The sequence below is a fragment of the Bos mutus genome, chromosome 1, assembly GCF_027580195.1.
Source record: "Bos mutus isolate GX-2022 chromosome 1, NWIPB_WYAK_1.1, whole genome shotgun sequence".
In the NCBI taxonomy this organism is placed as follows: domain Eukaryota; kingdom Metazoa; phylum Chordata; class Mammalia; order Artiodactyla; family Bovidae; genus Bos; species Bos mutus.
In genome coordinates, this window is record NC_091617.1 from 43,052,248 (window position 1) to 43,080,142 (window position 27,895).

Consider the following 27,895-nt stretch of genomic DNA (forward strand, 5'->3'; position numbering starts at 1 on the left):
GGGAGCAACATCCGCGTGGCAAAGCACTCCCGGCCCCCTGCTTCCAGGGAGTGCCCATGCTGGCTGGGAGCTGACCCTGCTGCGCTTTATATTTCAACTTTCTCAGTTTTCAAAACTTCGACCAGAACTACCTCATTTGAGTGTCACCTAATCTCTCAACTTTTCTTGAGGAAGATGCTGAGCAATGGTGAAGCATCTAGAAGAATATGCAGAACTACAGAAAAGTAGACAAGGCAGGAGCTTCTAATATGGCAGCCTTCCTCAGGAAAAGGTGGAGTCTAAAGACAAGCCAGCTCTTCCTCCCAATCACTCCCTCCCACATCTAGAGGTGACTCCAGGACTCACACCTAGAGGCTACCCTAGGACCTACATCTAGAGGCTACCCTAGGACCCCAACTTCTACAAGTTCAAGACACAGAAAAAGGTCATTCAGGAAACAAGATATATGCCTTTGTCTTTTTACCAAACTTGGTTTAAACTTTCTAATCTCTGTAGCCTTAGATATTTTGGGAATGAGTATAATTTTTTTCATTTTACTTTATTCAACTCATTCATGTTATTTATAAAGAACAACTTCTACCACAACTACCAAATTTTAACTATGCATGTGACAAGGACATTGCTGAATTTTGTTTGGTTAAAATTCATTTGTAATCCCATTGGTCTATACAAGAGTTCAGGATGAAATGAAGGTGTCTGCAGTGAACAAATGTTCCATGAAATTTACATTGTTTTCCTTATAATTTTACTGAGATATAATTGACACACAGTACTGTATAAGTTTAAGGTATAGAGCACAATGATTTGATTTACATACATCATGAAATGATTCCTGCAGAGGCTGAGTGAACATTCATCATCTCATAAAGATATAAAAGAAAAAAAAAATTTTCCTTGTGATCAGAGCTCTTAGGATTTACTTCTCTAATGACTTTCACACATAACATACAGCAGTGTTAATTGCATTTATCATGTGAACTTATTTAGCTCATAACTGGAACTTTGTACTTCCATGTACATGATATTTATATTTTACAAAATACATTATTATAGTTATTTGCTCATGATAAATATTTTCACAATGTCCAGTTCAATGGATTACGTCAGCAAAGACTTCCTCACACTTGTCTCTCCATTGCAACGGCCTGAAATCACATTATTTTACATCGTGTCATTTACACAAACCATAGTAGTGCAGAGAAGGCAGAAAGATGCTTGTGTGAATGGTAGAGGTCTTTCCAGCCCTTCTTGGGTCACACCAGGAAGGAATTTGCCTTGCTACACATTCCCAGCTCATGGGATGGGGAAAGCTTTATTCCTGGGAAGCTCTCCTCTTTGTCTGGTAAAGACCTGCCTCTAAAAGCTTTATTCCTGGGAAGCTCTCCTCTTTGTCTGCTAAAGACCTGCCTCTAAATTTTGGATCTTCCGTTTTCCTACGTCATACTTATTCACTGCCTACTTCTCCTTCCTGGGATACATACTTTGTATTCATTTGTCATTCCTATGACAGGAGGCATACATCAATCCTTGCTGAGGGACTCTAGGGGACATTTTGAGCCTATTATATTATAAAAAGGTTTTTTTCATTTATAGCCACTTTTTTAAAGATTCCTCATTAAGCTTTCATTTTTAGTAAATCTTTGAATATGGTATTAAAAAGTTATAAACCACTGTCTTCTCTGTAAATGTTATTTCTTATTTAGGTTCTTTCTTTGGTTTCTTGTCAGGTATAGCTTATTTCATCAGAGGGATACTTGCAGGGGGCTCTTCAAACTCTTCCTGCTCCATCTTCACCTGTAAGAAGATGAGGAGAGTAAAATACTGAAAAGTAACCAGATGTGTGAGATGACATGCAAAAGGCTTAAGCATGCACCTTCATGAGAGCATTTGTCCATGAAGTGTGGACTTGTTATTCAGGTTCACAGCTACCCTAGCATTTTAGGGCTAGAGGGAAACTTGAGACCATCTAGCTAGTGTCCCGATTCTGCAAATGAGGAAATGGCTGCCCACTTAGGGTAGTGACTTGCTCAGGTCAGAACCAGCATTTAGGTACTATCAATGATGATGTCTTCACATTATGGGAAGAAAAGCTAAACAAAACAAGACAGGATTCTGCTTTAGCACTTCCCTTTTAGGGGTTCTCTCAAGTGTTTTAGAAACTCTTTGGCAGCTGACGTGATCCCAGTTAGAGAAACAAAAGGAGTTAATTGCAGACTTCAAGTATGTGAGCTATTATTTTAAGAAAAATTTTCTCCAGATGTTTCCCACCTCCTTTGAGAATACAAAAGAGGAAATGAGTTTAAAGTTCAGCAAGTAAGATTCAGATTAGATGTTAGGAAATGCAGGTCTGTGAAGCCTGCAGTTGGTTATTTGCGAAGGTTGTGAAATCTCTTCTGGAGGACTTGTGGAATGTGGTGGTTGGCCATTGTTTCAGAGGGGTTATGTGGGTGGCCCATTTCTAGGGCAAAGGACACAACCTAATTGACATCTCAAGTTCTAAGTCCAGAGAGGTCACGCTCTGCCTATGGCTAGTAGGTGGGGTTGTTGGCTCCGCTTAATTATAGTAGATTCAGGATTCATCAGTGAGGCACATATTCAAGTTCAGTTTTATATATGTATCAGTCCATATAATTGGGCAGATTGACTAAAACTAATGAATGCTTATTGGATTTTCTGCCCACTGCCTCTACTGGATTGATCAACTAATATGTGATGGTTTAGTTTCTCTGGGTTCCATCTCAGCATATTCACCTTGCTGTTATTAATACCTCCCAAGCTTGTGTCCCTAGTCCAGAAAGCAAAAAGGGATCTAGTCCAGGATCTTAAACTATATAATAGGGAAACTCTTTATTTCAATGAAAAAGGCAGCCTTGGAATTTGGAGGACAAAATGGAGAGAAGTGGAAATATAGTTAGATCTGTACCTGGTTATTTAATATATTGATGAATCTCCTAACAATAATCAAATAAGAAATACTTTTTAAAAATTTTATTGAAATATAGTTGATTTACAATGTTGTGTTAGTTTTAGGTGTGTAGCAAAATGATTCAGTTTATTTATATTTATATGTATATAATTTATATATTTATTTATATTTATATGTATATATATATAATATATATATTATATTATTTTTTGAGGTTCCTTTCCTTTATAGGTTATTAAAGATACTTAGTATAGCTCCTGTACTATACAGGAGTTCCTTGTTGGTTATCTACTTTATATATAGTTGTGTATATATTTTAATTCCAAACTCCTAATTTATCCCCTCCCCTTGTTCCCCTTTGGTAAACATAAATTTGTTTTCTGTCTGAGTCTATTTCTGTTTTGTAAAAAAGCTTATTTGTATCACTTTTTAGTTTTCACACATAAGTGATATCATATGATATTTGTCTCTTTTCAAGTAAGAATTTAAACTTTCTAACTTGGAATGTAACAGTCTTGAATTTCAGTAAAATAATCAACTATTAATATATGAATACAGGATGGGGAGATACCATATGAAAGAGGTTAGCATTAAAAAAAGCCTAGTAAATGGATGAAAGATTAGTGAAATGTATCTGAAGTATGTTCATGGGACTGGCATAAAGTAAGTGCTTAAAAACATAGCTAATATTATTATAACGTGGATGTTTATTTTCTTTCTTCCCCCAACCATTCTTCAGTTCTGGTTTTCTCAAATATAGTCACTGATTTTGCCCAGTGCTAATATGGAGCAGTTCTGAACTGTTTGCCTCAGTTCAGTTCAGTTCAGTCACTCAGTCGTGTCTGACTCTTTGCAACCTCATGAATCGCAGCATGCCAGGCCTCCCCATCCATCACCAACTCCCGGAGTTCACACAAACTCATGTGCATCGAGTTGGTGATGCCATCCAGCCATCTCATCCTCTGTCGTCTCCTTCTCCTCCTGCCCCCAATCCCTCCCAGCATCAGGTTCTTTTCCAATGAGTCAACTCTTCACGTGAGGAGGCCAAAGTATTGGAGTTTCAGCCTCAGCATCAGTCCTTCCAATGAACACCCAGGACTGATCTCCTTTAGGATGGACCGGTTGGATCTCCTTGCAGTCCAAGGGACTCTCAAGAGTCTTCTCCAACACCACAGTTCAAAAGCATCAATTCTTCGGCACTCAGCTTTCTTCACAGTCCAACTCTCACATCCATACATGACCACAGGAAAAACCATAGCCTTGACTAGACAGACCTTTGTTGGCAAAGTAATGTCTCTGCTTTTGAATATGCTATCTAGATTGGTCATAACTTTCCTTCCAAGAAGTAAGTGTCTTAATTTCATGGCTGCAATCACCATCTGCAGTGATTTTGGAGCTCCCAAAAAATAAAGTCTGACTCTGTTTCCACTGTTTCCCTATCTATTTCCCATGAAGTGACAGAACCAGATGCCTACCCTCAAAAATCCATTCCCCCCAAAGAATTAGGTTTTTTGAAGGTATCATCAGAAGAATAAGAATTTCAAAAAGGGACTCACAGACTTAGAGAATGAACTTATGGTTGCTGGGGGAAAGGATGAAGAAAGGAATAGTTAGGGAGTTTGGGATGAGTGTGTACATACTGCTATATTTAAAATGGATAACCAACAAGGACCAATTGCATGGATCTCTGCTCAGTGTTATGTGGCAGCCTGGATGGGAGGTGAATTCAGGGGGAGAATGTATATGTATGGCCAAGTTCCTTCACTATTCACCTAAAACTATCACAACATTGTTTGTCGATCAGTTCAGTTCCGTTCAGTCGCTCAGTCGTGTCTGACTCTTCGAAACCCCATGAATTGCAGCACGCCAGGCCTCCCTGTCCATCACCAATTCCCGGAGTTCACTGAGACTCACGTCCATCGAGTCAGTGATGCCATCCGGCCATCTCATCCTCTGTCATCCCCTTCTCCTCCTGCCCCCAATCCCTCCCAGCATCAGAGTCTTTTCCAATGAGTCAGCTCTTCTGTTAATACATAATACAATGTAATACATAATACAATGTAATACATAATAAGTTGTTAATACAGCTATCATTTCAGTTCAGTTCAGTTACGCAGTCCGACTCTTTGCAACCCTGTGGACTGCAGCATGCCAGGCTTCCCTGTCCATCACCAACTCCCAAAGTTTACTCAAACTCATGTCCATCAAGTCAGTGATGCCATCCAACCATCTCATCCTCTGTCGTCCCCTTCTCCCGCCCTCAATCTTTCCCAGCATCAAGGTCTTTTCTGATGAGTCAGTTCTTCGAATCAGGTGGCCAAAGTACTGAAGTTTCAGCTTCAGCATCAGTCCTTCCAATGAGTAGTCAGGACTGATTTCTTTAGGATTGACTGGTTTGAGAACCCCATGAACAGTATGAAAAGGTAAAATACAGCTATACCCCAATACAAAATTAAAGTTTTTTTTTAAAAAGACAGAAGAGTCTCTTCATCTCTGAGGACATGAAGGAGGGATTTTATAATAGGTATCCTATTATAAACAAGAAGAGCTCAGTTGAAATGATGTTTTCCTGTCTTGACTCTTCCTCCCCTGGAGATCCTCTTTCCTCTCTTTGTCATGCAGCAATCACAACCGCCTCCAGACTTCCAAACCAGGCAACTCTCTGTACCTCTGTTAGTATTGTTTCTATCTTTCTTTAAAACCCAGGTGCCAGCCCATCCAAGTGCAGAAGGCTCAATTTCTACAGTAACATCTCAACATCTGTACCACCCTCTCTTTTGTTTTCCTCCATATCACCCAACACACCATACATTTGTGTTTTTGTGTAATTTGTATCCCCATCAAAGCATAATCCTCAAAATGTTAAAAACACAATTTTCATTTGTATATGAATATGTCAAAATTTTAAATAAGGACAGTCAATTTGAAATAAAATATTAAAACTCTACATTTTTCATTGTAATGAGCAGATAAAAAATATGCTGAGATAATGTTAAATTTGACAAAATTAGCATTAGAATACTGGTTAATATTAGAATGTTAACCAAAACTGGTTAATATTCTGCTGCTGCTAAGTCGATTCAGTCACGTCCGACTCTGTGCGACCCCATAGACGGCAGCCCACCAGCCTCCACCGTCCCTGGGATCTCCAGGCAAGAACACTGGAGTGGGTTGCCATTTCCTTCTCCAATGCATGAAAGTGAAAAGTGAAAGTGAAGTAGTTCAGTTGTGTCCAACTCTTAGCGACCCCGTGAACTGCAGCCCACCAGGCTCCTCCATCCATGGGATTTTCCAGGCAAGAGTACTGGAGTGGGGTGCCATTGCCTTCTCCAATATGCCCTTTAATACTCTAAAGGGCAACAAAACCATAACCTGAGTTGGTTTATTCAACATAGAATTGTTAATGTCCTGTAATACTAATAAATTGTGCAATAAGTTACATATCCCTACTTTGATGACCCTAAGGTGGGTTTATTGGCATGGCAATAAAAGATCATGTGACCATCTATCTTTTGCTTTAGCCAATTTGGGGATACATTTTTTTTCAGCCTTCTCTACCCCTCACTAAAAGTAAGCTACCTGTGCAAGCCAGTTATGAATCAAAAAAGGTAGGTCTCCCCTACAAGCTGTTCAGATAATAAAAATTGCAAAAAAAAAAAAAAGCTGCACAAGAAGGTGGTCAGTTGCCTCAGGAATATTTCCATCACAATTAACATTCAAGTAGGAAACATGCAAGCCTTCTGTCAACAACTGTTGTAGGAAGGATTCCAAACTGGGAGTGAGGCTGAATTTGATATTTTCTAAAGCCTCTTTCCGGAGAAGGCAATGGCACCCCACTCCAGTACTTTTGCCTAAAAAATCCCATGGCCGGAAGAGCCTGGTAGGCTGCAGTCCATGGGGTCGCTGGAGTCGGACACGACTGAGCGACTTCACTTTCACTTTTCACTTTCATGCATTGGAGAAGGAAATGGCAACCCACTCCAGTGTTCTTGCCTGGAGAATCCCAGGGTCGGGGGAGCCTGGTGGGCTGCCGTCTATGGGGTCGCACAGAGTTGGACACGACTGAAGCGACTTAGCAGCAGCAGCAGCAAAGCCCCTATCAACACTGCAAGTTTTGATTGTAAGGATTCATCGATAAATATTGAGGAAGTCAAAGAATATCACACATTTTCCCTGTTCTCAGGAAACGCGATCATATTGAGGTCTAGTGGAAAAAAATAGAGAAAAGCATAACGTTGGTTAGGACTGCATTTAACTTTGTTAAACTTTCAATAGTGCTAGCAGAATAATGATGTCTGAGGAGGTAGGTAGGGAAGACTTTACAGAAGAGGCAGGCATTGAGCCGACAGAGGAATTATACGTGTTATGGGCTGAGCTGTGTCCCCCTGAAAAGAGGGGAATATACTAAAGTCTTAATTTTCCATACTTCAGAACATGACTGCATTTGGAGATAGGGTCTTTAAGAGGAAATTAAGTTAAAATGAGGCCAAACGGGTGGGCCCTAATCTCATGACTGGTGTTCTTATATGAAGAGGAGATTAAGACACAGACACATTAGAGGAAAGAGCAGGTGAAGACACAGGGAGTAGACAGTCATCTACAAGCCAAGGAGAGATGCCTCAGAAGAAACTCACCCTGCCAATACCTTTATCTTGGATTTCTAGCCTCCAGAATTGTGAGGAAATACATTTCTGTTGTCTCAGTCACTCAGTCTGGGGTCCTTTGTTATTGTAGCCCCAGCAAACCAATACAGTTGGGCTGAAATCTGGAGAGGGATTTAAAAAGAATAAGGATTGGGGACTTCCCTGGTGGTCCAGTGGCTAGGACTTCATGCTCCCAGTGCAGGGAGCTCGGGTTCGATCCCTGCTCAGGGAACTAGATCCCACATGCCGCAACAGTTCGTGAGCTGCAACTAAAGACTCCACATGCCACAATGAAGAACAGAGATCCCAAGTGCTAAGCAAAAAACTAAGCCCTGGCACAGCAAAAAAAAAAAAAAAATAAGAATCCTCTAGAGAGAACAGGATACCCTAAATAAAGAGGTCAAAATGAGGACTGACATAGACGAGGAATAGTTTTGAAACCGGGGTTTACATTAATGAATGTTGTATAAGACTACCTTGTAACTAATATAGCTATCTCTGGTAACTAATAGGACTCTTTTTTTTTCCAGTATTGTGTTTAAAGAGAGATAAATAAAACTTTCAATCCTCACACCTCTATCCAAAACTTACTTCCTCAGACATGTCTTACCCTATCACCCTTCCAAAACAGCATCTGCCTCCCCAAGGCAATCTCACACCCTTTCCCGTTCTTTGTTTTCTTCACAGCATTTAAATCTGAGGTTGTTGTGTTGCTGTTTAGTTGCTTAGTCATGTCTGACTCTTTGCGACCCCACGGCCTATAGCCCTGTCTGTGGTATTTTCCGGGCAAGAATACTGGAGTAGGTTGCCATTTCCTCTTCCAAGGGATCTTCCTGACCCAGGGATCGAACCCACATCTCCTGAAATGTAGGCTAATTCTTTACCACTGAGCCACCAGGGAAGCCCCAAAATCTTGAGATTACAAAACTTATTTTTAACTTGTTAATTACATGTCTCCCCAGGCTAGACTGTGCATTCATGAGATCAGGGACTTACCTCTATAATTCACTTCTCTTTCTTCAATCTCCAAGCAGTTTGTAATGATTAGTAGCTGTCTCATAAATATCCATATGTAGTGAATGAATTGCCCCGAGAAGTGTAATCAACCATGAGAGAATTTTCTAAACAATCCTGTTGAATATTGGAGGCGTAGGGTGCTGCTTGACTTTCCCCTTTTTAGGTGTGAATCTGAAGGCTTGAGGAACTACAAACCCTGTGTGACAGGGTGAGTAGAGGGCATAGAGGAACACCAACTGGGAGCAGAATGAGAGAAGGCTAGTCCGCACCACAGAGGACATGGACACGCATACATACACATACAGACATGCTGGGAAAGGGAAAGTTGTCCATGGGAAAGGGAGAGTTGGATTTAGCACAAGGATTGATGAGATGGTTGGATGGCATCACCAACTCTATGGACATGAGTTTGAGCAAGCTCCAGGAGTTGGTGATGGACAGGGAAGCCTGGCATGCTGCAGCCCGTTGGATCGCAAAGAGTCAAGCACGACTGAGCGACTGAACTGAACTTGAAGGCTTAAATACTTAAACATTCTTTCGGACAGCAAGCCATAATCTCATGAGGATCAACGTCCTAAGAAAATGCTGAAGAGTGTCTAAAATAATACAGATCACGCTATTCTGTTATTTACATTGCAAGTTTCACATGAGGAAACTGAAACTCTCTGCAGCAGCCCAGCCCAAATATAGGGAAGCATTTAGGGCTGTTCAGAATGTTAGGACTGGCAACTCCCACCCCAGAATGAATAACTGTCTTGGTTCAGCTGTTCTGTTTTCCCATTTTTAACAAGTACATTTTAATGGCCATTATTGTTTTCTTCATGTTAGGTTTATCATTATTGCAGTTAACCTCACATTTACTTTGGCTAGCATCTTTCTTTGAAAGTCTTTGACGTTTCAGTTGGTTTTGATTTGTCTCTTTGGTCACACTCCATTAATAATAACTTAAATGTGAATAGTGCTTTTCGCCCTACAAAGAATTCATATTATCATGTATGCCCTTCAACATTGCTGTGGGAGAGGCAGAGATCATAATTTCTGTTTTATAGACAGAGAAAGTGAGACGCAGTGAAGATAAGGGACTTGCAGAAAGTCATGAACATGGAGAATGGCAAAGCTACACCTCAACTCATGGTCTTTGGGCTTCTTCTACAATGTATAACATGACACCCATCACTAAGTCTGCCTGGCTGGCAAAAATCCAGTGTCCACACACAGCATGTATGTTCATGCTCACGTGCACACACACCACATATCAGTTTCCAAATAGAAATCCAAGAAAACATCAAATAGAACTCACAGGATTCTTGTGTTCTACATCCTTGTGGGGGCGGGGAAGAGGCAAGAAAACCCACTACCACCGTTTCTTCCCAGCAGGAATTCTGAGGCTCCCTCTTCCTACCAGGTGCTTGTACAGTGTTACGCAAGTCTGATGTTCTTTTGAGTGATCTGGGGAGAACCTCCACAACACTCTGACCACCAAAAATACCCTCAGGGACAAGAGGGAAATGAGGAAGGATAAGTCAAGTGCTAAATTCTAACCAGGGCCCCTATGTAAATATTCGCACTAAAACTGAACGAAGTTTATTTAAATAAAGATCCAGAGAAATGGCAGATGGCAGACCAAAAGGGGTGGTTTTCAGCAGAAACAGGCCAAGTCTGTGAGAGGAAATAATCATAGTCGAGCAGAATTCCAGTGGGCCTTTGATATTCATCTGGCTTTCTTCTAGGAATTCGCCCCTTTCCAATTCTCCAGTGTTTCATTAGGCTGTCCTGGTTTGAAGATTATTAAGTAAATCCAACACATTCACTGAATTGAAGGAAAGGTAAAGGACCAGGCATGCTAACTTATTACAAAGAACAAGTTTAGGGTTTAATAATGAAACTCATTAACGACCAAAGGTAGAATTAAGTCCCAAGTTACACATCACCAGATATTACCATGTTATTTCTAGTATGGATTACCATTGTCAACTCTCTAATGACTACCCGAGACATTGAATGTTAGAATCAGATGGGGCTTAGAAAACAATTGAGTCTCATTTTTAACAAAAGAAGAAGCTGAACGTATCTGTTCAGATACACAAAACTATGATGAATTTATGGTCTTCTGCATGAAAAATGTAAGGAATAGTGGTGTGTAGAATAAGTGTAGTTTGTCTTAAATGGGTGCATATTAAATGTGCATCTTCACAGATTATCTCTGGGAAAATACAAAGGAAAATGTTACTTCAAAAGGAAGGGATTTTAGACACTAAAGAACAAAAGTGAGAGGAAAATTTACTTTTTCCTGATATCCTTTGCTACTCATTAATAGGTTACACATCTGTCACTCCTACTAAAACAGTATAAGTTTCTTGATGGCAGGACTTATTGACCATATTATAGTTATCTTTGTCATCCATGGACAGGTATCTCACTGTGTCTAAGTACTCAATAAGCCGTTGTTGAGTACTTAGAACAGATGTTCTTTTTTCATCTAAAATAAATTTGACTATTACCAAGTATAAATCAATATTAATTTTGTGACTCTTTCTAAATGGTTTATAACAATTAATCATTCTTATAAGGACATAAAATAACAGCTTTCTGTCTTCTCCCATTTATAGTACACTTGAAACAAATAGTTCTTAAAGACTATTCTGATTTATGAAATGGAGAAAGTTTTATAAATCTTTTTGCTGACAGATATTTCTTCATTTTTTTCCCCCCTGAAGGGGGAGAAATGATTAGTATATTTTAAAAAATTGTAATGCAATGAATTTAATGGTAAAGGTTCTTATTAAATATTTTGTTAGGTGCTTTTTATTAATCAGTTCTATAGTCTGTTCACACTCTCAGCATTACACTTGAATAAGATGTTGCATTGTCAACGCACATTTTCTGAGAAGTGGAAAACTAAGATCCAGGATTAAGTAAGGCAGAAGCAAAGAAAACAAACTCTCAGGAGAATGGAAATTAAAATTTGTAGACACAAGTTTACTCAAAGTTTTCCAGAAGACATTTACATTAAACATTGTGAGAAACTTGCCACTTCTCCTCCAGCCCCCCACCCCTCCTCTCCGTGCCTGTCTGTCTGTCTCTCTCTGCAGCATTACCACGACACTCTGTTTTAAGTCCTTTAATGAGATATGAGAACAAAGCTTTGTGTGTGGTTTTAGGTCTGGGAGTAATTGAGCTGACTTTGATGTGCATCACACTTGCCCTCTAGTGGGAATTCGTGAAAACTGCAGTTCCCTGGGCTGTTTCATCTTCAGCCCCGGGTGTCTCCAAACAGATGTTTTCTCAAGCTCTTTTTAATAAACAGATAAGCCGCATTTATATTTATTCTATTAATTACTAATTTTCAAAGGGTGCTATTAAAAGGCTTAAAAATAGTTTATCCTTGTGAGTAGTTAAACATCTTTCATTTATGCAACAAATTTGCTTTGAAAACTCCTTTCTTTCATAATAGTACAAAGCTAAACTTCAGTGATCTCCAGGTCAAATTAACTGAATTCTAAACAAATGACTTCACAGTACACAATTAGAAGAAAGAAACGGTATCCTTGTGTGTATGTAATTATAATGGTGGTTTTTTTTTTTTTTAATGACATTTGGGGGCTGTCACATGAAGTACTTTCTTTCCAATTCAGAAGATGTCTTTGGTTTTTATCGTCCTTGTTTGCTCTTTAACCTTTACACATGCTTATAACCCCACCAAGTTCAACCAAGGCTGAGATTTCTTCAAGCTTTTTGCTCTGCCATCCTTAATACACAGTTTTCACTCTATAGCCCAAGACATGTCCACTCCCCTTTACAGCCTTTTTGGAAGCTGGTGCCCATTACAACTACACCCAACAGGCCAGAATTTTGTCACGTGGCCACATCTAAATGAAACATCTATGGTCTAGGCTTGCTTCGCTCCAGCTTAGAGTCAGAGGTGCCAATACTATGGAAAAAGGCTGAGGTCATGTTCGGAGACAACTAGCAGGCTCCCCATAGCCTGTTTTTGTTTAGTCACTAAGTTGTGTCTGACTCTTTTGCAACCCTATGGACTGTAGCCCGCCAGGCTCCTCTGTCCATGGAATTTTCCAGGCAAGAATACTAGAATGGGTTGTCATTCCCTTCTCCAGGGCATCTTCCCGGACCAGGGATCAAACTCACGTGTCCTACATTGGGAAGCGGATTCTTTACCACTGAGCCACCAGGAAAGTCCCCACCCATAGACTACAATCTCACCAATTGCCTTCATTTGGTAGATCCTACTCTTTCCTGGATTTTGTTCGTTTTCTATCAAAAGGTGACATTTTCCTTTTCATTTGTCTTCCACTCATGAGTTTCTGCTGATAAAGACTACGTACGCTTCCTTTTCTTTCTCAAGTTAACTCTGGTCACCTGGCCGGCTGGTTTTCACCATCTTGGTGCGTGTCTTCCTCCACAGGTGATGGCTGGACCACCTTCCCCTCTGCAGCTGCTGGGAGTCCTGCTCACCCTTTCCGTGGGCTCCATCCGGCTCATCCAAGCTGGTGCCTACTATGGAATCAAGCCGCTGCCACCTCAAATTCCCGCTCAGATCCCACCGCAAATTCCGCAGTACCAGCCCCTGGGCCAGCAAGTACCTCATATGCCTTTGGGCAAAGATGGCCTGAACGTGGGCAAGGAGCTGCCCCACATGCAGTATGGCAAAGAGTATCCACACCTACCCCAATATAGGAAGGAAGTTCAGCCAGCACCGAGGATGGGCAAGGAAGCAGCACCCAAGAAAGGCAAAGGTAACACACTTCGGTACTGCTATAAAATAGCAGCCTCCCCAAATCCCAAGTAATGAGGTGGGGATGGCGAGAACTAAATTTGGGGTGTTTTTATTTTAGCCTCTATGTCTGACTTTCATTAAGTGCCTACTGTGTTCTAAACTCTATCCTTGAAAAAGTTCAACTCTTAAAGACAGACAAAGTTACCATTTTATGTTGTGCTTTATTTCAACAGCATCAAATGGCACAAGATAGATTTAATAACAAATAGTTCATTCTCTTATTCATTATTTCTTTATTCAAACATACAACTAATGAGCATCTCTTCCCGTGTCAGGCTCTCAGCTAAATGCTGAGGGATAAAGCACTGAAAAAAAAAATATATATATATACGTATATATATGACGTCAGTCTTCAGAACTAGCAGAGAAATGTGGTAAGAATCTACAGTGTTAAAAAAGAAAATCATATGTAACCAGATGCCAGATAAATGTGCTTTTAAGACAGCTCTAACAAAGGTGCTACACATGTCAATCAATAAATCAACAGAAGGAGCCTGAAGAGCACAGACAGAGTCTAGAGATGATACCTGAAAATCTCTCCATTACTTTCTAGTCATATTCATTAGTTATTCAACACCTGCTAAATACCTATCACTGTGACAGACATTTTCTTTTTCTTTTTTGGCTGCACCACACAACTTATGGGATCTTAGTCCCCCGACTAGGGATTGAACCCCGGGCCCTCGGCAGTGAAAGTGCTGAGTTTTAACCACTGGACCACAAGAGAATTCCCAAGAGACATTTTCTTATACACTCAGTTGATTTATAAGAAACCTAGGAAACCTCGAACTTGCAGGAAAGGAATTGCAATCTGAGTAGCAATTCCCTTTGAGGAACAGACACCATTCCCAATGGTCCCTGCAAAAGCAGGAGCTCTACTTCCGGGGAACTGTGGGGTTTGGACCCCGTAGGTCTGGGTGCCCAGAGGCCAGAAATGAGAGAAACCTAGTCATTCAACCTCTCTGAAACCACTTTTCTTCATTTGTAAAGTAGGATTATTGAGAGAGTTGATGACATAAGGTAAGTACTAAATAAATGCTAAAGCCGCTTAAGAACTCTGAGGTGCTACAGCTGGTCATTCGACAAAGCTTAAGTAAGGACAGAGCGTACTCCAGGCACGGGCTGGACACTGGGGATTCCTGATGAATATGACATGACCCTGCCCAAGATGCTCCTTGATACAGGAGCTACACAACCCCTGCTTAGAAATGGCATACCTTAGTCACATATAGTAATGTCTATTGGGGGGCTTCCCTGGTGGCTCAGAGGATAAAGCATCTGCATTGCACAAAAGAAGTACTTCCTTCTTTTAGGAGCTGTATTTCTTCTCTTTAGAAGCTGATATTCCACTTGGGGGATTATTCAGTCATTTGTTTTCCTTCCTTTCTTGAATGGCCTGCCTGGATTTTGAAACTTCCTGTACTTATTCAGATGGGTACCAGATTGCAACTGAGGAATTTAGAAAAAATATGAGTTCTGTGGTTCTATTCTGTTCCCTGACAGTAGGTCAGTGAAAAATACAACAGCAGGATTAAGATGCAACTAATGGTTAAAAATAAGACTTTGGGACAATGAAGTTTCCTTTCTTGATGTTATTCCTTACTCCCAGTAGCATGGGAGATCCAGAGTTTTGTTTCTCTGCAAGGCATAACTTAGTCAGTATAACAGCATATGCTTTGTATTTTGATAAAAATTTGAGAAAGCATAATGCCTTTCACATCTATTATCCAATCTTGAAGTGCAGATGTATTACACTTGCCATACAGATAACCAAGCAAAGATGCTGATGGCTTAAGTAACCCAGTGAAGATCTCATTTCAAGGCCAGAAAGAGCTTCTTGCTCCTAATCCCAGTTACGTCCTTATCTGTACTGCTTATCATCCTAAAATACCTAATTCATTTCTCTTGTTTTGAAACCAAATTTGCAAGTGAGAAATAGCTTATTAAATTAAAGAAATATCTGAGGCTTAGGAAATCCTATAGCATATTAAAGAAATTAAATAAATCAATTTGACTCCACAGGACAGATGTTTAAGACGTCATTAAACCACATAAAAAATAAAATGCTTCTATTCTTCCCTGTGTCCACATCACAACGACCATCATCCTACATCATACTATACTTCAGCACAAGAGAAACATTATTTTACTATATATTATTATATTTAAAACTCAAGGACATAGAAAAATACAAGTAGGGATAAAACAGAAAAAATAAAAATGGCTCCAACATTTTTTAAAGTACACATACACACAACATTTATATGTATATATAGAACACATGAGATGGAAATACACATAAATGTCAAGCAATTATCTCTGAGTAGTGGAGCTTATACACAACTCGATTTTTCTTTATCCTTCTTTGAACTCTTTATAGTGATCACACCATAATATTTCCAAGTTTGTACTGGGAAAAATATTTCTTCATTACTTGTTAGCTTTTTTACTTAACTTAACTAACGCTGATAAAAGCAGCCGCAGACATCAGTTCTCAAAACAGTATCTCAAACATGACACAGAAATTAACAGCTTAATTGTCCATTAAATACAGATCATACAGTCCTGGAATACACACACATTACTCCTCATCTTTTCTCTTGATAATTAATGAGCCAAAGTGTCAGAACTAAATAATGATTGAAATGAAGTGAAAGATGATCAATGTTAATCTCTCTCTCTCTCCCCCCTCCCTTCTTTGTGCCCTCCTCCCTCTTTCTTTCTCCCTTCTCCCGGTAGAAATACCATTAGCCAGTCTGCGAGGGGAGCAAGGTCCCCGTGGAGAGCCTGGCCCAAGAGGACCACCTGGGCCCCCTGGTTTACCAGGTCAGGGGATTCCTGGAGTCAAAGGAAAACCAGGACCACAGGGGTATCCAGGAATTGGAAAGCCAGGTATGCCCGGAATGCCAGGAAAGCCAGGAGCCATGGGAATGCCTGGGGCCAAAGGTGAAATCGGACCCAAAGGGGAGATAGGACCCATGGGGATCCCCGGGCCACAAGGGCCTCCAGGGCCTCACGGACTTCCTGGCATTGGGAAGCCAGGTGGGCCAGGGTTACCAGGGCAACCAGGTGCCAAAGGTGAGAGAGGACCCAAAGGACCACCAGGCCCTCCAGGCCTTCAGGGTCCTAAAGGAGAGAAGGGCTTCGGGATGCCAGGTCTGCCAGGCCTGAAGGGTCCTCCAGGGATGCATGGGCCTCCTGGCCCTGTAGGACTTCCAGGAGTAGGTAAGCCAGGAGTGACAGGCTTCCCTGGGCCCCAGGGCCCCCTGGGAAAGCCAGGCCCTCCAGGAGAACCTGGGCCCCAAGGCCCTATCGGGGTCCCAGGGGTTCAAGGACCTCCTGGGATACCTGGAATTGGCAAACCGGGCCAGGATGGGATCCCTGGGCAGCCAGGATTTCCAGGTGGTAAAGGGGAGCAAGGCCTGCCAGGGCTACCAGGACCCCCAGGCCTTCCAGGGGTCGGGAAACCAGGTTTCCCTGGACCCAAAGGTGACAGGGGTGTTGGGGGTCTTCCTGGGCCTCTGGGACCAAGAGGGGAGAAAGGACCAGTAGGCGCTCCTGGACTGGGGGGTCCCCCAGGAGAGCCAGGCCTGCCTGGAATCCCAGGTCCTATGGGCCCTCCAGGTGCTATCGGTTTTCCTGGACCCAAAGGAGAAGGTGGGGTTGTGGGGCCACAGGGGCCACCAGGACCAAAGGGTGAGCCAGGGCTCCAAGGCTTCCCAGGAAAGCCAGGCTTCCTTGGTGAAGTGGGGCCCCCCGGCATGAGGGGCTTGCCAGGTCCCATAGGGCCCAAGGGGGAGGCTGGGCTCAAAGGCTTGCCAGGACTACCGGGTGCCCCAGGGCTGCTTGGACCAAAGGGAGAGCCAGGAATCCCAGGGGAGCAGGGTTTACAGGGCCCCCCAGGCATCCCAGGGATTTCAGGCCCGAGTGGCCCCATTGGACCACCTGGAATTCCTGGCCCCAAAGGAGAACCCGGTCTCCCAGGGCCCCCGGGGTTCCCTGGAGTAGGGAAGCCTGGAGTAGCAGGACTTCATGGCCCCCCGGGGAAGCCTGGTGCCCTCGGTCCCCAAGGCCAGCCTGGCCTTCCGGGACCCCCAGGCCCTCCGGGGCCCCCAGGACCCCCAGCTGTGATGCCCCCGACACCACCACCCCATGGAGAGTACCTGCCAGATATGGGGCTGGGAATCGAGGGAGCGAAACCCCCGCACGCCTACGGTGCTAAGAAAGGCAAGAATGGAGGAGGGCCGGCCTACGAGATGCCCGCGTTCACCGCTGAGCTGACGGCGCCTTTCCCGCCCGTGGGGGCCCCGGTGAAGTTCGACAAACTGCTCTATAACGGCAGACAGAACTACAACCCGCAGACGGGCATCTTCACCTGCGAGGTCCCTGGGGTCTACTACTTTGTATACCACGTTCACTGCAAGGGGGGCAACGTGTGGGTTGCTCTGTTTAAGAACAACGAGCCCGTGATGTACACGTACGACGAGTACAAGAAGGGCTTCCTGGACCAGGCGTCCGGCAGCGCGGTGCTGCTGCTCCGGCCCGGAGACCGGGTGTTCCTGCAGATGCCCTCTGAACAGGCCGCGGGACTGTACGCCGGGCAGTACGTCCACTCCTCTTTTTCAGGATATTTATTGTATCCCATGTAAAAAAAGAAAACAAGAGAGAGATTTAATAGAAGAAAAGAAAATGATGCACCCCAAAAAATCCAAATGAGAAACATAATTGCTTCAAAACATTTATATAGTTGGAAAGTTATATTTAAGTGAAAATTTGAACTGTCATGTACAAATAAAAACTAAGATGCATGCTTAGTGCTCTGCACGGCAGCCTGTGATTGAAAATGATGGGATAGATTTATGTATCAAGTACTGACACTCCTGTTGTACCCACTGGAATTGTATTAGCTGCTTATGTTATGTGCTTCCATGATAACCTGCTTATTCAGATCGAAGTATTTCAGTATGAAAGAGCATCATAGATAATGAAAGTCACTCACTCATATTGTTTACTTTAAAATATTTATAAATATGGCTTAAAGAAATGTCAGTGATAACAATTACATACCGTATTTACTTGCATAATTTCCTCCGTATTTGTGCAGATATTTTGCCCTGGGATGTGGGGGTGTCCTGCAGTGCTCTTCCCCAGTGAGACGGGGACAAAGAACCAGGGTAGGGTTTAGTCCACAGGATATTTCACCCCTATTGGAGGCTGTGTCTTTTACAAGAGTTCTACTTAGAATTGCACATCTAGTGTCCCCAGAAGAACAACTGTAGTGTACTTACTCGTGCCTTCTCTGTGCCGAGCACTGGATGAGACACTTTTGCGGGGCTTTAAGACAGTGTCCCACAGGAAGCCAACAAACCAGCTGGGAGACATGAGCGGAAAGTAACTCATTTGTTCCTCAAGGATTGTTTTTGCTTGTATTTTTCTTTCCTGTAATTTTCTTTCTTTCTTCTTGTCTCCATGTAATTTACACTATGAATCAACTAATATAAACACCTAGAAGTCATAAGAAAAAAAAATAACCCTCTCCCCGCCGAACTTTCCAGTCTTGTGGAATGTTCATTATCAACAGCAGTTCTTAATTGTGTTTACATGCATATAATAATCTCCTTCCTCTGCCTACACACACAAATAACTACAATGAGGTTTCATCCATGAAGGGGATATCAGTACTTTTTAGTACCTATTGAATTTCAATGAAATTTCCCTGTGTAGTATACATACAAATCAGTGTGTCATCTGAGGTTCCAGAGTGAATTTCCTAAATCTAAGCTATCCTTTACTTGGGGAAAGAAAGGGGGCTTTCAGAATTATATAGGAAGATAAAGTTTTCTGGAAAAATAATTTCTGAAGTCTTAACAAATGGATGTTACTTCCTGCTGTAAGTACTAAAAATGCAGGAAGCAACTTGTGGAAGAGCCATCTGGAATGTTAAAGGACAATGACAGCCCATGCTTTTTATGTCACCCCACAAGTACAAGAATCAATACAATTTTAAAGATAAAAATATTTTCCAGGTTCTCACTTAGTTACATACTAATTGCTTTGCACATTAAAATCTGGTCTCCAAACACAGACAAAGCATTTCAAGTTGGCTGGGAGTATGCTGCCGACACTATAAGCCACTGGGGGGAATAATGTGGGGCTATGGTGGTAAAGTCTTGTATCTTCTCCTCAAAATTAAGAGTGAGGAAACAAGGTGATAGGTACAGATGGGAAAATACACAAATAAATACGGTATAAACACACATGGAATTGTGTCTACGTGAAATCAGAATCATTTGAACCATCAAGAATGTTCTCCTCAGCCTAGTAGCTGTCTTTTCCCTCTTTTCCTTATATGGTATACAAGCACCATTTGTTCTCAATTCGTTAGAATGAGAAGTGAGTTCATTATCACGTGGCTTCTTACTCATGGCTAAATGTATGACAAACTTTTCCCATCAAAAACATATCCCACTCAACCTTCATTTTCAAAGCAGATAGATAGCACGGATGTGGCCAAACATCTTCTGGGTTGGTTTTGAGGATGCTGGTTGTGGACCAATGGCTATGAGGGCCATTTGGGTTCACTGGGTTCCATCTGCTGAATAGCTGCATGGAAATGGCTCAGAAGCAAGTCAGCTCAGCTCATTTATAAAACTATATTTATCTGTGCATGTATGGGCTTTTGATTTCCACAAAGAGAGAAAGTACCTCTTTAGTCAAAACCAAATTTCACTTTTCAAATATCTTCCAACTTATTTATTGGTTGTTACTCAATTGCCTGTGTGTGTGTGTGTGTGTGTGTGTGTGTATTATCAGGCATATGCTTCTAACTTTTAGATAGGAGAGGAGCAAAATCTATGCCAGATACTGTGTATTCTATTATACAATGGTGCTAATCTCAGAGCTAAATGAATTACTCCATTTAATTTAAAAAAGAGTTTTAAGTAATTATCTATGTATCTGTGTTTCCCTCTGGAGTGTTACACATTATGTTAACACACTGAGTGTAAAAGCAGATGAAACAAGTACATGTGCTAAAGTATAGGGACAGGGCTACAATTCCTAGTAATTCAAAATTAACTAGAACTTTTCCATGTGAAATGGACCAAACTGACAATATTGTTATTTCAATACAGAGTTTTAATGCAGGGTGACATCCCACAGGGGCGAAGAATGTCTGCAGTGGGTGACTGTTCTCAAATATTTTACAGATAACCATGAATGGTGAACAGACTGGTAACTTTTTTTGAGTTTCCATGATAGATTTGAGACATGTCAATATCAAATCATTTTTGTATTTAAAATTTTGTACTGATTGGAAAAAAAAGAGTCTTATTAAATACCTTTAAAAGTATGTTTCTTATCTTGTTCATATCACTCAGCTGACACTGTCTGAACTTCATAACTGTTTATCCCCTAACGTGTCAATTAGCTACTGAAACAGAGACCTAACATAATCCTAGCTTGAAAGTGAAAGTGTTAGTCGCTCAGTCGTCTCCGACTTTTTGTGACCCCATAGATGATAGCCTGCCAGGCTCCTCTGTCCATGGAATTCTCCAGGTAAGAATACTGGAGAGGATTGCCATTCCCTCCTCCAGGGGGTCTTTCTGACCCAGGGATTGAACCTGGGTTTCCTGCATTGCAGGCAGATTATTTACTGTCTGAGCCACTAGGAAGCCCCAATCCTGGTTTAATGGGGACAATTCTTTCTCTCTGACAGAGCAGCTGCAAGTATAAGCAGGCTGGGGTTGCTGTGGCAGCCCCAGTCAGGGCCCCAAGGCCCCTTCTGTTGCATTGCTCTTCCACCCGAGGGTGTGGCCCTCATCTCCAGGGGCCAGGAGAGCAAACCACTGCAGCCCTGCTCCAGTCTGTGGGAAGGAGGACAAGTCGGGAAGGGGAGAGCATGCTTCCTTCCTAAAGAACTCAACTGAGGGGTTGCTGAAATCACCCACCCACATCCCATGCTCTGAATTTAGTCACATTGCCACAACAAGCTGCAAGGGAGTGTGGGAAATGGAGTATTTATTTAGGGCAACCACATGCCCAACTAAAAATCACAGGTTCTATTAATACAGAAGAAAATATAACATATATTGGGGGACAATTAGCTGCTGCATCTGTCACATCCATCCTAAAAGGAAAAACTGCCACAAATTTCTTGTCTCCCCACGCACCCACCCCCCCACACACAAAAGTAATCTGTAAGTACTAAATTCTGTCACCGTTTGCCACACCAGAGCCACAAATTTTGAAGGGAGATAGTGGTGGGTGGAGCTTCAGATGGGAAGCAGACCTGTTTCAAGAACCTAAGGGTTTTAATAAGCATCACTGATAAGGAATGAATTCTTTCGTGATGACTTATCAAGCTCTGAATGATCATAACTTATTACATAACTTATTATAAAGGAATCATTCAATAAGCAACTATGGAGCACCAGTCTGTGGCTGGTTAACTTACTTGTTTAAACCCTTCAATCTGAAAGCTCAGGACAACAGTTTCCATTTCCACTTGGCCCAACTAGCTCTATCTCATCCCATGACTAAAGGCTCTTCCATAACATGGACCAGTTATCTCCTGTGCACACAGTGCTAGTCACAAAAGTCAATGGAAGGATAGATACAGGAGACAGAGGCAGGAAGGAATAAATGGCTGGAATTCAGAATGCTGGACAAGCAGGGCAAATCCATTATTACTATGTGTCTACTGTATCCCTTTACGTTAAAACACAACACAGAGTAGCCCCTACTTTGCACCTGGTATTACCAGGCAATGTGAGGGGCACATGAGGAACAGAAAACATGACCATTCTTTTAAAAAGTACCATCTGTTCAGAGGGTATCATGGTTTGTTAAACAAGTGGATTTCCAGGTGATCTGCAAATAAGGCTGGTATACAGCTCACTGGATGCATACGTGCCAGTGAAGTGCAGAAAAAGGAAGGCCATTCCTTGCTTCTCTGTTCCTGGGAATGCTTCTCTGGCCTGTCTGCTTCTCTGATTTACCCCTAGTGAGGGATAAATCCTCTTCAGCTCTCGGGACACACACAAGCACCACCTCTCCTTCCGACTTGCCTATACAATCTTCTGTCGCTTCACTTTTCCTGCTCGGTCACTGAACTGTCTGACTCCCCTACTGAGAGAGTGTCAGCTTCTTGAGAGCAGGCACCTCATGGTTTCATCTTTGCATCCACAGCTCATCATAAAGTACTGGTCCAGCACCAGCCTGGAGGAATAAAAAATCTCTCAGGGCTGCTGTGGGAGGTAGTGCTAAACTTGATGTGAGGTGTGACTGAATCCAGCTCCAAGACTATACAGAGATTATATGTTCCAAGATTATTTAGAAGCCTAATGTGAGAAGAAATCTAATCTCAGGTAGGTTTTTTTTTTTTTTTTTGAGAAGATGACTTGTAAAGAAATCATCTTTAATTTGATAGAATTTGGATGAATGGAGCATAGGGCATCCCAAGAATAGCCTCTCTTCCTCTAATAGAAGAGGAAACTGGTAGTGTGTTTGTGTGTGTGTGTGTGTGTGTGTGTGAGAGAGAGAGAGAGAGAGAGAGAGTCAGAAAGGGCAGGGGTGGGGTAGGGGAAAGAGCAGAGATAAGGGAAATGGCCTGACTAGACCAGAAGAATTACTCAAAAACTAATAAAGGAAATATTTAATAACCAAAGTAAAACCACATGATGCAGGGCTTTACATATAGGGAAGATACATTTATATTTTATCTAATATGCAATAAGACATTGTAGGTCCTCAAGCAGAAAAAATGGTATGAACATAAGCATTTTAGAAAAGTTACTTTGATAATTCTATGGAGAAGCTATGATACAGATAACAAAACCACTGAATAGATCAGAACAGCTTTAATCCAGGAATGGGATGATGGGTTGATGGTTGAGGGAGCCTAACACTCCAGTCCTCTTGCCTGGAAAATCCCATGGACAGAGGAGCCTGGTAGGCTGCAGTCCATGGGGTCGCTAAGAGTCAGACACGACTGAGCGACTTCACTTTCACTTTTCCCTTTCATGCACTGGAGAAGGAAATGGCAACCCACTCCAGTGTTCTTGCCTGGAGAATCCCAGGGACGGGGGAGCCTGGTGGGCTGCTACCTATGGGGTCGCACAGAGCCAGACATGACTGAAACAACTTAGCAGCAGCAGCAGCAACCAAATCTCAAGAATGAGGGTGAATGTCAGGTCAGTGTCAGGGTTTAAGGACTGCATAACCATGGAGATATCTCAAGGGCTAGGAAATAGAATGAAGAAGAATTGGAAACTGAAGAGACAGTTGATAGACTGAACTGAACCTGGGGACAATCCCCGAATGGCCTTATGAGGGAGATGTAAGTTTGACTCCAAGATGGTTTCTTCTCACTGATACACTTGGAAAACAGACATGGTGCCCCTGATAGAAACAGGCAGTCTCGCAGGGGAGCCTGCTCCAGGCAGGGAAAGAATAGATGCTCGGTTTATACACGGACTTGTGGGATGTGTCTGTGCTCCAAACATATATTTGCTGAGAAGATAAAGGGTGGAGCCATGAGCCTGGAGAGAGACCTGGTGGCCTAGGGTAATAAAAGGGAGAGAAAAGACTCACTTAAAATCAGTGGCACCATTTGCAGACAAAAATGATTAAACTGCTTTAAAATCTCCCTTACTCATTGCAGGAATGTATTTGACAAATCCTTTCATCATATATACAGCAAAGGGAAATGTCATCCCAACCCACATGGAATTACAATGAATTCCAAATACATACGGCCACCAAAGAGTGCAAATCAATCATGTTTTACTATATTTCAGAAAAGTTTTTCTTTTTAATGGTCCTTGTGACTCTAAAAGTAAATATCATGCTCATTCCATATTACGAAAAAGAAAAATATCTATGGAATACCCTTAGAGTTATCCTTCTTCTGGCAAAGAGTTACACAGGATTTCTGATGCTTTCATTTTCAAAACCAATAATTGTATCAGGATCAATTTTATTCTCAAGTAAGCTATTCTTTATGATGTCAAATACCTGTTAATGACTTTTATCATTAGAAGATTATTTTTTGCTAATTCCTAGAGATAAGTGCACTGGAATTTGAATTTTAAAAGTGGGGCACATTATCCCATTTTAACAAATTACTCAGAAGTTTCTTGTGTATATTACTGAAACACAGAACCATCTAATTGAATTTTCCTTCAAGGCATCCAGAACCTTTTCAGAGGTTTTTTTCCTTTGCTATCTTAATGCAAGTAAAAATGGACTATTAGATTCAAAGGCACTTCTAAATTAAAGTTTATGATCTTGTGGAGACCTACAATTCACATGCTTTGTTAAAAACCACCAAGATCTAAAAATTAATTCTGTAATGAGCATGGCCAAGTCAGTTCTCATCTGACAAGTGAGTGGCTGGCAGCAACGTTCTCATCTGCTCTTCATTTGTGGGTGACAAACACATTGGGGAAAGTTGATGGAATGCTTACCAGGCTCCAACTGCCTGCTAGTAAGAGCTGCCTTTCCTCACCAAGGACAATGCTGTCTTTGTCATTTGTTCTGCCAAAATCAGAGTCACCAATACAGAATGTGTTAGGAAAAGTTTCCGGGGCCAGGGTCAGAGAACCAATCTCAGCTCCACCAGCTGTGATATCTTGAGTCAATTACTTTAAGGTCTCTAAACTTCAGCTTTTACACTTACAAAACAGTAGGTGGTAACAGTAACTATCTTCATCACTTGGGAGGCTAAATGAAGTTGTGGCCGGTAATACAGTGTGTTACGGAGGGGTAACGACTGCCACTCTTTTCTGAGCGATAACCAGGAATCAAAATGCTTTAAGTGTCTTTATGTATTAACTTAGTTACTCCTTATAATGACTCTATTATTAGCTCCATATTATAGGGGAAGAAACTGAGGCAAGATAACTTGTCCAAGATCTAATAAAAGGCAATGCCAAAATTTTAACCCATGTATCTGGCTCCACAGTCCACGCTGTGAGCTGTTGCACCAAATTGCCTAAAGGCAGGACAGAAATGTTCTTAGCTGCCTAAGAAGCAAACCCTGCCAGTGAGGGCTTAGTATATTCGCTTGCCCCCAGAGAAAGACTGATGACCTCAGTTATTTCTTAGTTATTGTCCTTACCAGAGACAACAGAGACAGCCAGCTACCCAAAGACTATATATTGACAGATGTCATGGTGACATCCTTCTCCCCTAAGAGATATGAGGGCAGCTGGCTTTAAAAACTAAAGGGTAAAGGGATTTTCTCACACCTATTAGGATGGCTACTATGAAAGAACACAAAACAATACCAAAAATAACAAGTGTTGGTGAGAATATGGAGAAATTGCAAGTCCTGTGCACTGCTGATGGGAAAGTGACGTTAGGCAGCAGCTGTGGAAAACAGTATGGAGGACCCTCGAAAAATGAAAAACCGAATTACTGTGTGACCCAGCATTTTCAGTTCTGAGTAGATACCCCACAGATCTGAAAGCAGGGATGCAAAGAGTTATTTGGCGCACTCCAATTCATAGCAACATTATTCGCCATATCTAAAAGGAAAAAGCAACCTAAATGTTCTTTGAGGGATCAATGGACAAACAGAAAGTGGTATATGCATACAATGGAATATTATTCAGGCTTTACAAAAGAAGGAAATTCTGAGACTTGTTACCTCATGGATGATCCTGGGGGGCATTATGCTAACAGAAATGAGCGAATAACAAAAGGACAAAAACAGTATGATTCCATTTATATGAGACACATAGAGAAGTCAAATCCAGAGACAGAGCAGAAGGGTGATTTTGTGCCGGGGAGAGAAAGGGATGAAGGAGTATTGCTTAGTGGGTGTAGAGTTTGGTTTGCAAGATGAAAGGAGTTCTGGACATGGATGGTGGTGATGGTTACACTACAATGTGTATATATCAAATGCCACTGAACTGTATACACAAAAGTAGTTAACATGGTAAATTTTATGTGATGTGCATTTCACAATTAATAATAATAATCTTAAAAAAAAAAAAACCTAGAGGGAAAACATCTGTTAATAGGACTAACCCATGATGTAGGAGGTCACTGAAAATGACCTCCAGCAGCCTCCTTTACCAATAAGTTCACCACAGCATTCACTAAAGGGTAAGGAGTCTTAGCAGTAGCACAGTGGTGGTCCAGAAACCACAAGCAGAAGCCCCAGCCTCTCCCAGGGAAGTTCTGCAGACCACCACGGGGCTGGCACCTACTCTATTTGCTCCACTTCCGTGGATGTGACCTTCTAGGGAGCTTAAGACCTGGCAGCTAGAGGCGGACAGTCCACTTTCACCCAATGACTCCAAAGGGCAAACTAGAATTGAGTTTCTTCTTTAAGCCTAAACATGTAGTCTCCATGTCAATTTTCTGGTTCCAAAGGTGAAGTTAAAGATCATATGTTTCTTCTAAATGAGGGGATCTCTAGGGCTCATACATATTCAAGATATGCACTCTTTTTAACCATAAGTTTTACTTTAAGCCACTTGACTTTACCAGGTCCTGTGGGGAAAAAGATGGAAAATTCATTGCAATTCTAAGTAGGGTACCCTGCAGGCCATAAGAGATCGCAAGTAAGCATGGTTTCTGCAACTTACAGGTTTCCTAAGGAACAAGGTGTCCCTCTTGTGGCCAGAGGAGAAACAACAGTTTCACAGGCAGGTTTTTTTTCTTACATGAGAAAAGTAGGTCTGTAATTCACTTCTGAGGACAAGAGTGGGGATGGTTTGTTTCTGCTCCATGCTGTCTGGGGCTACAGCTGGAGGGAAATCAACAACTGGGGCCTGTAATCATCTGAAAGCATCTTCATAAACAGGTCTGCCTGTTGATGCTGGCAGTCAGCAGGGACCTCTGCTGAGCTGTGGGCCACAATAACATATGTCCTTTTCATGTGGTTTCTCTGTGTGGTTTTCTCACTGTACTACACCTGGATTCCAAGCACATATTCCAAGGGAGCCACGTGGAAATGAGTGGGATTTTTAAGATTCAGCCTCAGAAGTCACAGAATATCTTTCCTACCATATTCTATCAGTTGTTTTGCTGTTGTTTAGTCACTAAATCATATCTGACTCTTTTGTGACCCCATGGACTGTAGTCCACCAGGGTCCTCTGTCCATGGAATTCTCCAAGCAAGAATACTGGAGTGGGTTGCCATTCCCTTTTCCAGGAGATCTTCCCAACCCAGGGATCAAACCCATATCTCCTGCATTGGCAGGTGGATTCTTTACCACTGAGCCACCTGAGAAGCCCAGTGCAGGTGACAGATGCTTGTCCAGTTTCAGAGAGGGAACCAGACTCCACTACTCAATGGAAAGCGCGTCAAAAGTCACATCGTAAGAAGAGTATGTGGGATGGGAAGCACTGGTGGCCATCTTTGTTAAATATAACCAGCAGTATGTCTTCCTAGATATTTAGTGTCTCATCCATAGTGGATACTCACAAGTGGACCTGGACATGGGACACAAAGATGCACACACTTTTGCCCACTGGTTCCCTGCACATGTCTCTTCCCAG

At 42.0% G+C, this 27,895-nt stretch overlaps 1 protein-coding gene across 1 annotated transcript in view; it reads left to right on the forward strand.

The window, feature by feature from the left end:
• The window catches only part of COL8A1 (collagen type VIII alpha 1 chain), a 171,955-nt gene extending 151,223 nt beyond the window's left edge, over positions 1-20,732 (forward strand). The window contains exons 3-4 of the mRNA XM_005896832.2: positions 13,010-13,340; positions 16,121-20,732. Of these exons, the coding sequence (XP_005896894.1) occupies positions 13,013-13,340; positions 16,121-18,030 (2,238 nt within the window). The 5' untranslated portion in view covers positions 13,010-13,012 and the 3' untranslated portion in view covers positions 18,031-20,732. The remainder of the gene's footprint in view (positions 1-13,009; positions 13,341-16,120) is intronic.
• The last annotated feature ends 7,163 nt before the right edge of the window (positions 20,733-27,895 follow it).